At 36.2% G+C, this 10,278-nt stretch overlaps 1 protein-coding gene across 1 annotated transcript in view; it reads left to right on the top strand.

The window, feature by feature from the left end:
* Positions 1 to 541: 541 nt before the first annotated feature.
* The window catches only part of PP5.2 (protein phosphatase 5.2), a gene marked incomplete in the record, with an annotated part of 15,437 nt that continues 5,700 nt past the window's right edge, over positions 542 to 10,278 (top strand). The window contains 4 exon segments of the mRNA XM_088516534.1: positions 542 to 663; positions 2,656 to 2,824; positions 3,231 to 3,400; positions 3,485 to 3,556. Of these exon segments, the coding sequence (XP_088372660.1) occupies positions 2,746 to 2,824; positions 3,231 to 3,400; positions 3,485 to 3,556 (321 nt within the window).

The following is a 10,278-nucleotide window of genomic DNA, read 5'->3' as shown; positions in this document are numbered from 1 at the left end:
TGGACACTAGTTTAGAATTTATGGTTAAAAAGAAAAGAAGAAGAAGAGATAACATGATTTACATGATCTTGTTGAAACTCCTTAAAGACACGTCTGTGTCAAGTCACAACCTAAAGTCATCTTCATTTTCAGTCTCATTATAAAAGTTGACTATCTCTCTCTCAAATAAAATAAAATAAAATAAAATCTTGTATTTGAAAAAAAGGGAATTTATAACTTGTTTTTTTATTTTTTTATTATTATCAATGAAGTTACAGTAGTTTAAAAACACTTTTTTATTTTTTTATAATAACAAACTATTAAAACCAAAAACACTTTTCAAAACACAAAAATGTTTCAATCATAAATTTCACCAAAAACACTTCTACTTTTATGCTAATTCAAAATTATTATGACCAACCAAAACAGACCAAAGAGACAATAATAATAATAAAGATTTATTTTTTTTATTTTTTTTGAAGTCATAAAGATTCCAGATCTTTCTCATACGTATCCAATTATGTTCAACTTCCAACACCCTCCAAAGTCCAAAATAGAAACAAATGTACATATATAATAGATATTACTTCGCAGAACTAGGGTTTTCCCTTTCCCTCCAACTCCCTCTCACTGAGTCTAGCGAGATCGGATTTTCTCAGCTAATGCAATAGGTTCTTCTCTCAGGTACTTTGTTGTCGCTGTCCTCACTATTTTTCTTCCCACTAACTTAATTCTCTGTTTGGTTTCTAAGAAAAGTGAAAGGAAAATAAAAGAAAAGAGTACGTTTTTGGTTTCATTGCATTATATTTTCCTTCGATTTCTCGCTAACTTAATAGGGGATAACTGCCTTTGGTTGCTGAGATATGGAATGATTAAAACGATTGAATTTTGAATCTTAAGGGTCATGTGGGTTTTGGATTTTTCAGTAAAAAAGGTGACCTTCAGCGGCCTAGACGCCTAGGTTATTGTATTAGAATTAATTTAGTTGGAAGTGCTTACTTTCTCAGTTCCCAGATAATAGAAAAATCCAAGCTTCAATTGTTTTTTGGCGCTACTGCATAGAGCATGAGTGCAAACTGATTTAAACTAGTATTGATGAGTTTTTTTTAGCTTATGAAAATAATGTGATGCATATGAAATTTGATCACCAATTTATGTTTTATTATTAAATGAAAATTGTACTGTTTGTGTAGGTTTTTTGATTTCAGCCTGCATTAAGCTTCACTTGTTTGAGTTATTTGTGTCATACAGAAGTGTAGTGAGAAAACAGTAATCAAAATTTCAAGCATTTGAAAATAAGTACGACTTGTTTTAATGTGTGCTTTTGGTTTGTTTTTAGCACACCATACATATCCTTAGTGTGTGTGTGTGTCTATATATATATATATATATATATATATATATATATTATTTTCCTGAAAAATAAGTTGCTGGCTGGCTTCTGCTTAGAAGAATGCGACCTTTTCACGAGTTGACTTTCTGATACTATACCTTGGCTAGTACTTTCTTATTATCATGAAACCGTTAATTTGTGTATGGAAACTTAAGAGAGGAAGTACAGTTGGTCATTCTTATAATTTTTTTACAGATTGTGTATGGTATCAGGATTTTCTAGCTACTGAATGCTGTGTTAGGCAGGGAATTTTGGCCGCAATTATAGTTTTAACATTTGAAAAGCAGGTGCCTTATGTGTATTATTTGGATGGAACACAACAGTCAAAATTTTGGGAGGTTGGAGCGTATTATTTTGTTGATTAATTCTTCTTTATTGAGGGTGTTTGTATTGTTGGATGTCTGCCCTTAATGGTGCTTGTTGCTCATCTTCTTGATTGCGAGCCTCAGATTATGATTCTTCAAGGGACTCTCTTGTATACTTATTGTACTAGAGTTCAATATGACTCATGTCAGGCAGAAATCCATTAAGGCTTGGCCCTACTGCATACTTAAAGCTCTGCCCTCTACTTCCAATCAATGCTTGCCATGGCCTGTGCTTCCTTTTTCATATCTCCATAGAAAGCGAACCACACTTTCCACTTTGGCATTCTGTCATTCATTAACTTCCTGTCCCCTTCTCCCATTCTTGAGAAGTCATTTTGGCAATAAAGTTTCTATTATATATTTGGAAAAATATCATCCAAAAGGATTGAACATTTTTTGGCCATATATGTGGACGCGTGTGGAAGGCAATTGCTGCATGTAGTGAACCTGTACATTGCAAAGTGAACTTGTACCTTGCAGTTTCAAATTGTGCTGTTACATGTGCTGCTTATGTTTGCAGTGGTTGTGAAAACATTTTTCCAGAGGTGCAAATTTCTTGTATGAAACTTATGACCTGTGATTCCCAGTTTAATCACATAATAGTTGGATGAACAGCACTTTAGTATTGTATATTTGTTTGTTTTTATAGTTCCTTTTCCCCACTGATTTTGTGTCAAGTTGATATTGACATTTGTTTTTTGGTATTTAGTAAGTCCAACTTGACATTGACAACTTGCTAATGTTTGATTGATTGCGGCTACTATGTTGGCTTTAATCATATTTTATTGGTCATTGATGCCTTGATTGGCTTCTTCTATATTATCTAAAATTATACTTGTTACTCCAGTACTCCCTGGCATATAGGGGAATGCAAAATAGTTAGTTAATTTAGTGTTTCTTATGTTTCTTATGGAGCAGGTTAAGCATTATAGAAAGAGGATGATAGGATGGTCATGAAATCTATTATCTACTAAATTTCAACCTGACTTCTTGTATGCGCCAAAGGTTATGCCCATTATGGATACTGAAAATTCTAACATTTCACGTGCTGAAGAAGTAAAGGTCCTAGCAAATGAAGCATTCAAAGGTATTAATATTTCTGCATTCTGCTTCTTAGGTTACTTCTTAGTCATGTGTGTGTGTTATTAAAAAAAAAGGGATGTATTACAGCAATGCACCATCCTCTTCTCTTTGTTTTTATAAAAAATAAATAGAATATCAAGGCAATCTAAACTCATTGAATTGGATTCAAATTTTATGAGCAGCCCTTTAGCCGCAATTAAATATGGTTTCCTCAATTTACGCACAAGTAATTTCGAGTAGAACCACTCTTGAGAAAGATATTTTGTTGGCCTATTTCTTTCAGCAGTATACACTCTCTTTGTCATAATTGTTTTAGTAGTGTTCTGTTTGTTAAGAACAGTCTTGCTGCCTCTGCCATCCTTTTTTTTTTGTTTTTTGATATGTTCTAATCCTGTCAATTTGCTTTTCAGCCCACAAATATGCCCAAGCTATTGATCTATACACGCAAGCCATTGCACTGAACGGTCAGAATGCTGTGTACTGGGCCAATCGTGCATTCGCACACATTAAACTTGAGGAATATGGTAGTGCCATACAGGATGCGTCAAAGGCTGTTGAAGTTGATCCTAAATATTCGAAGGCATGCTTGGCATCCTAAAATTTAAGTGGCAGCTGTGCAACTTAATATTTGTGATTGTATTATGATGGGTTTCTATTCATACAGGGCTATTACAGGCGTGGTGCTGCTTATCTTTCAATGGGGAAGTTCAAAGACGCACTTAAGGATTTTCAGCAGGTATTTTGTTTGAATTGTGCTTCAATCATCATCATGTGAAGATGTTTGCTTCATTTTTTTTTTTTTAATTTTCTTTTTTGGTCGTTGACTTGTTTGGAGATGATTGTTTCAATGTTCTACTCAATAAATATTTGAAAGATTGTTCAATTATCTTGTAAAATATTTCATTTAAATGTTATTGGACCCAAAAAAATTTTGTTTTGGTTTTGTTTTGGTTTTGTTTTTGTTTTTGTTTTTTTTTTTTTTTCAGTTAACGATACCTTTGTGTTTGTTTTGTGAAAGTAGTTAAGTTTCTACTGCATTGAATCTTGTGCAAGAAGCTGATTCTGTACCTTTTGTTTCTTGTTTAGCAGTCTTCTGTCACAATAAACTTGGTTCTCATCACTATCATATGTAAATATGATGTTACAAATTTCCATGCTGAGTTCTTTGACCTAAGCATGGAACTTGACTAATTTGCATGTTGAGTTCTTTTACTATTTTGAATATTATGCAAGAAGCTGATATACTGCATGTTCTTGTTTCTGTTACCAAAGTAATTGCTTGCATGATACAGCATTATTCTGTTTGAATAAACATGGTTCTCATCACTATCATATATAATTGTTGATGTTACTGGCCTCGTTTGACAATTTTTTTTTTGGAAGCTTTTTGTATTTTAGCAAAAAAGCAAAAGCATTAACAAATAACTTCAAACACAAAACACTAAAAATTACTTTCATCTTTATGTCACATTAGAACACTTTTTCAACCAAAAAGTAAAAAAAATCATCCAATAAGTTGTATCAAACGAACCCACTAATTTCCATGCTGAATTCAACTATTGGAAGATGATTCCTTTATGTCTTATGTGGTGCGTTTGGAGCGAAAGAAATGCCAGATGTTTTGATGACTCTGCTAGGACTTCAGAGGAGCTCATTCATTTTTTCTTCTTTACTCTTCTCATTTGGACAACAGCTTGGCTAGCTCTTCTAGCGATAAGCTTCTTTGATTTTCTCTTTCTATTCTCTTCTTCTACTTAGGCGCTATCCTTTTATACTCCCCGTGTAAATGGGTTGTGCCCCTCTACGCTTTTGATTTATACAACATTATTTATCAAAAAAAAAAAATTCCATGCCGAATTCAACCTCTGCATAGAACTTGATAAATCACTACTACCCCTTGCTTATACGTGAAGGATTTTAGTTGTTATGGATATTTCTGTTTGATAATATATAGATAGTGCGATTTGTATCAATTCCTTGGCGATTGTTTATCCATTTGTAAAATGTGTGCCCTCTCTATCTAACAACCAAAAGTCTGAGCATTAAAATATTATCACTTTCCCATTTTATTTCGAAATTTAAATGTTCTTATATGGTTGCCAATTATATATTTGGGGTTGCCATTGGGTGCTCATTATAAGGCAGCCCATATTTGGTCTTCCATAATTGCAAAAATGGAGAATAAGTTGGCGGGTTGGAAGAGGATGTACTTATCAAAGGGAGGTAGATTAACACTGATCAAAAGCACTCTCAAATTTACCAACATATTCCCTATTCCAATGGGGGTGGCAAATCGTCTTGAAAAATTACAGAGAGACTTCTTGTGGGGTGGAATTGGGGATGAGTTTAAATATCATTTGGTGAAATGGTCACAAGTGTGTACGCCAATGAAGTTTGGGGGATTAGGGGTGTGAAACTTGGTTCAATTTAACCAAGCTTTGATGGGTAAATGGCTATGGAGGTATGCGACAGAACGGGCGGCATTATGGAGGAAATTAGTGCATATTAAATATGATAGCCAGACAGGTGATTGGTGTTCCAAGGAGGTAGGGGGAACGTATGGAGTGGGAGTATGGAAATGTATTCGAAGGGGGTGGGAAGGCTTTACATGTTGTTGTATGATATTGGAGACCGCACAAAAGTACTTTTTGGCATGATGTGTGTGTGGTGCGGGGACCGCCCTTTGAAACTCGTGTATCCAGTTTTGTTCAATATTGCATGTAATAAGGATGCGTGGGTGAAGGAGTACATGGAGAGACAGAATGATATTATTCATTGGAATGTACAGTTTTTTCGGCCTATGCATGATTGGGAATTGGAGGAGGTAATGCACTTCTTTGCATTGTTGTATTCACAAAAAATCAGATGTGGAGGTGAGAATAAAATTTGTTGGATTTCGTCAAAAAGAAATACCTTTGAAGTAAAATCCTATTATAAGTCTCTCTCTACACCGACATAGGCGTTTGCTCCGTGGAAGAGTATTTGGAAGGTGAATGCTCCCTCAAGAGTGGCTTTCTTTGTGTGGACAGTGATGGTAGGAAAGATCCTTAATTTGGACAATTTACGAAAGATGAATGTTATGGTAATGGAGTGGTGTTATATGTGTAAACATTGGGGAGAGTCCATTGACCATCTATTCCTACATTGTGAGGTTGCAAATGAGGTGGAGTGTTTTCTTTCAACTCTTTGGAGTGAGTTGGGCTATGCCGCGAAAGGTGAGTGATATATTGGAAATTTGGAGGGGTCAATTGGGTAATAGGCATGCTTTGCGTATGTGGAGGCTCATCCCATTATGTGTGATGTAGTGTTTATGGCGTGAATGGAATGCACGCAGCTTTGAGGATAAGGAGAGCGGCATGATTGAGTTGAGGAAATTGGCGTTACATACTTTGTTCTCTTGGAGCCAGACCTGGTTGAACTCGCATGAGTCCACCTTTTTTGATGTCTTAAGAGCTTTGTAAATCTCTTTCTAGTCAATAGGGGTTACCCTTTATACCTCTTGTATATATGGGTTGCTCTCCTCTGCTCGTTTTGATAATACACTTATTACTTATCAAAAAAAAAAAGGGGGGGGGGGGGGGGGGGGGAAATACATTTTACCTCCCTGAACTATCCACTCATTTGCACTTTGACCTTCAATGTTTAAAAAGTGACACCTGACCCTCCCAAACTTCCACATTGTTGCAATTTGACCATTTTGACTTTTTTTTTTCCACCAAAATGCCCCCATCCCAAGTTTAAAAAAAAAAAAAAAAAAATTTTTAAAAAAAAATTAAAAATTAAGTGCGCCTAGGGGTGGCTTCGGCCAGCCCCTAATTTTAATTTTAATTATTTTTTTAACTTGGGATGGGGGCATTTTGGAAAAAAAAAAAAAAGTCAGAATGGTTGAATTGCAATAATTTGGAAGTTTGGGGGAGGGGGGGTGAAGTGTCACTTTTTAAACATTGGAGGTCAAAATGCAAACGAGTGAATAGTTCAATGGGGTAAAATGTATTTTTCCCCAAAAAAAAAATGGTAACTTTTAGCATCAAAGCATGGTATTTTTGGTTAAACAATACCAAAAGCAGGAATAAAGGAATCCTGTATACTTATAAATAAAAAAAAAAAAAAAACCCCGAAGTGTCGGTGCATATATTGTTTATCTTTAGTAATTGTGCCTTTTGCAAAGAAAACACTTTTTTTTTTATTATTATTATAAGTAATAACCAGTTTTATTAAAAGCATAAGGCGCCCCAAAGTACTCAGGGAATATATAACAGGGATCACCTAACTAGAAAGGGAAAAGCAAACAAGAAAATCATCAAAGCTAACCGACAACGGGGACGCATACGCTATAGTCCAAAGATACAATGTATGTTGATAGAAAATACATATTAGGGGAGTTAAATTGTAAAAGCTCAAAGGAGAGAGTAAAGGGAGAGAAAACACAGAATGTAAACAAAGGTTTAGGACTATCCTTGTAAGACCCTTCACTGTAGCACATACTTATATTAGGGTAAATACAACAAGATTACAAGAATATAACAACTCTAACACTCCCCCTTAGGTTGGGGCATACAAATCAAACATGCCGAACTTGTTGGAGAATCGTTGAAAGGAGGTACGAGGTGGTTTGGTGAGAATATCAACCAACCGATCTTCGGAGCAAACATAAGGAGTGATAATCCAAAGAGACCATATGGAAAGTCGTCCCTACTTTACTAATGTGGAGCATTTGAAGAGAAGAAATCAATGTCTTTTTGAGGAGCACAAGTCTAGTGTACTTCAGCTAAAGTCTTCTTTCTTGAGTGCCTTCTTAGATTGGGATGTATCATTTGTTCCCAATTTCTCGTCCTCTAATCTTGTAGACTGTGTGAACCTTTTTAGATTTTGACCCCAATAAGGTGGTTGCTTTTCTTGTATACTTTTCGTGTACGTGAGATTTTCTCCTTTTTCTAATAAATTAAAACCCAAAAAAGAAAAAGGAGAAGCTGAATGATGAATTTTCGAGGCAATTGTGTGTACTTCTGGAGACAATTAGAATCTCATCGGTTTAGATGTAGGCCCTAAATGCTTTAGGTTTAACAGATTCCTCTAGATAAGCTAACTCCACCTCCAAAGTCATTTTACATGTAGAGATCTATTATTAGACGCAACATTTTTCTAAATCTACGGCTCCCTCTTCTTTATAGCAATAAATTTAGTGATATGTTTTACCCATCTCTATCTCATGCTACCAAAACTTTCTGACTGTTGTTTTTACTAGGAACCTTGATTGGATTAAATTTCGGTGTAATGTCCTAGAATGTTCAATCTCGCCCTATTAGGGAAATGGTTGTGGCGCTATGGAGTTGAGAGAGATTCTTGGTGGAGGACTGTGGTGGAGGCGAAGTTTGGAAGTGTGTGGGGAGGGTGGTGCTCATTGGAGCCGGGTGGATCTTTTGGGGTGGGGATATGGAAGAACATTTGGAAAGGTTGGGACACCTTCAAAAGGTTTACCCGGTTTGAGGTGGGGGCTGGGACTAGGGTTAGATTCTGGCATGATTTGTGGTGTGGTAATACGGCTCTCAAGATAGCTTTCCCAGGCTTATTCAGCATTTTGCCTGTGCCAAGGACGCCTCAGTTGCGGATCACTTGGAGGTGCTGGGTGGCTTTAATCAGTGGAATTTTAGTTTTGCTAGAGAGGCTCACGATTGGGAGGTGGATGTTTTAGCCTCCTTTTTTTTCAGGTGTTACATTCTGCTAGAGTGAGTCGAGGGTGTGAAAATAGGTTGTGGTGGAACTCCTCCAAAAGAGGCTGCTTTAAGGTCAAGCTCTTATACACTTCATTGGCTTGCACCGAAGGGAGGGGTTTTCCTTGGAAGAGCGCCGCCGAGGGAGAGTTTCTTTGTATGGTCGGCGGCTTTGGGCAAAATTCTGACTCTAGATAACCTCAGGAAGCGACAGGTGATTGTAACGAACAGATGCTATATGTGCAAAAGGAGTGAGGAGACGGTGGATCATCTTCTCCTTCATTGCGAGGTTGCCTATGCCCTATGGTGTACTTTTTTTGGTCGGTTTGGGTTGTCTTGGGTGATGCCGAGATGAGTTTCGGATTTACTCGCCTGTTGGTGGTCCTTGGGGAGGAGGGGGAGTGCCACGGTTTGGAAGATGGTGCCCACTTGCTTTTTCTGGTGTTTATGGAGAGAAAAGAATAGTAGGTGTTTTGAGGATTTAAAGGGGACTTTGGAAGACATCTTAGCCTCTTGTTTTCATACTTCGTATCTCTGGACTGTGGTGCATGTCTTTCCGGTGTCGATTACTTATGATGATTTTCTTTTTCGCTTTTCTTCTTCTCATTAGGTAATTCCGTTGTTTACTCCCATTGTACTTTGAGACGCCTATACGCTTTTAATAAAACTTATTATTACTTATAAAAAAAAAAAAAATGTCCTAGAATGTCACTGTAGGTTTTTTTTGTTAGTGCCCTTGTGTTGCAAGAGGGATCTGTACCATTTTTATGAGGCAAGATGAACACTGCGTTACTCCACAACAGGGTCACTGGTTGAGAGCTGACACGTTACTCCTTAAAGGAATCTGAGCTTCCAAGATATTTAGTAGGTTACTTTGCCTTGATGCACCTATTTGGACTGTTGTATCTATCTTACATTTGTTTGTTACTAATATGCCAATGATCATTTAACCAAGTGGGATCTCCTTCCCACATAAATAAGGGGTGGAAGGTGAAGTCATGTGCTCTAATTTGGTACAGGTGTGTGTTGTATTTACCATATAAAACTGATTGTATACTTTGCTAGCTTGATAATTTTAATTGAACATGACGTTCAATTCCTTCATTTTCTTGCCCTTCTAGATCTGCATTCCATTTACATGAAGTAGTTACATGCATGTTAATCTTTAATTGTATTTGACATGTGAGCCCTATTAGATTTCCTTCTGCTGCGTACTGCGGACAAAAAATACTGTTTTCAAATGAATGTTTCCTTCAAAACTTTTTTTTTGATAAGTAATAATCAAGTTTTATTACTTATTATCAAGTTTCATGAACATTCCTTCAAAACTTTCACCTCCTAATTGGTGTTTTTGGTGTATAATCTTTTTTTTTTTTTTGATAAATAAGTATTCATTAAAAAGCGGAGAGGGACGCAACCCTAGTACACAAGAAGTATACAAAGATGCACACCCCTTTAAAGATAAAAAGAAGACAATTCCACAAATTGATGCATATTAGAACTTGAGGAATGTTCAAGGCTCCCGCCCAGAGGAAAAACAATCTACATATACATTTACTACCTAGTTGGGCTATGTATATATTTTTCTCAATTATTTTTATTGATATCTTCTAGGAACTTGCATTATGTATTAATGTGTCACAAAAGACCTATAGACTAATCAACATTGTTGTAAATGCACATCTGGTTTCTATAAGATCATGTGGTTCCTGCCATGTAGACTTTGCTGTTGTAAATCCATGGTTTT

The sequence above is a fragment of the Corylus avellana genome, chromosome 5, assembly GCF_965113065.1.
Source record: "Corylus avellana chromosome 5, dhCorAvel1.hap1.2, whole genome shotgun sequence".
In the NCBI taxonomy this organism is placed as follows: domain Eukaryota; kingdom Viridiplantae; phylum Streptophyta; class Magnoliopsida; order Fagales; family Betulaceae; genus Corylus; species Corylus avellana.
This window is presented reverse-complemented; position numbering and strand designations above follow the sequence as displayed.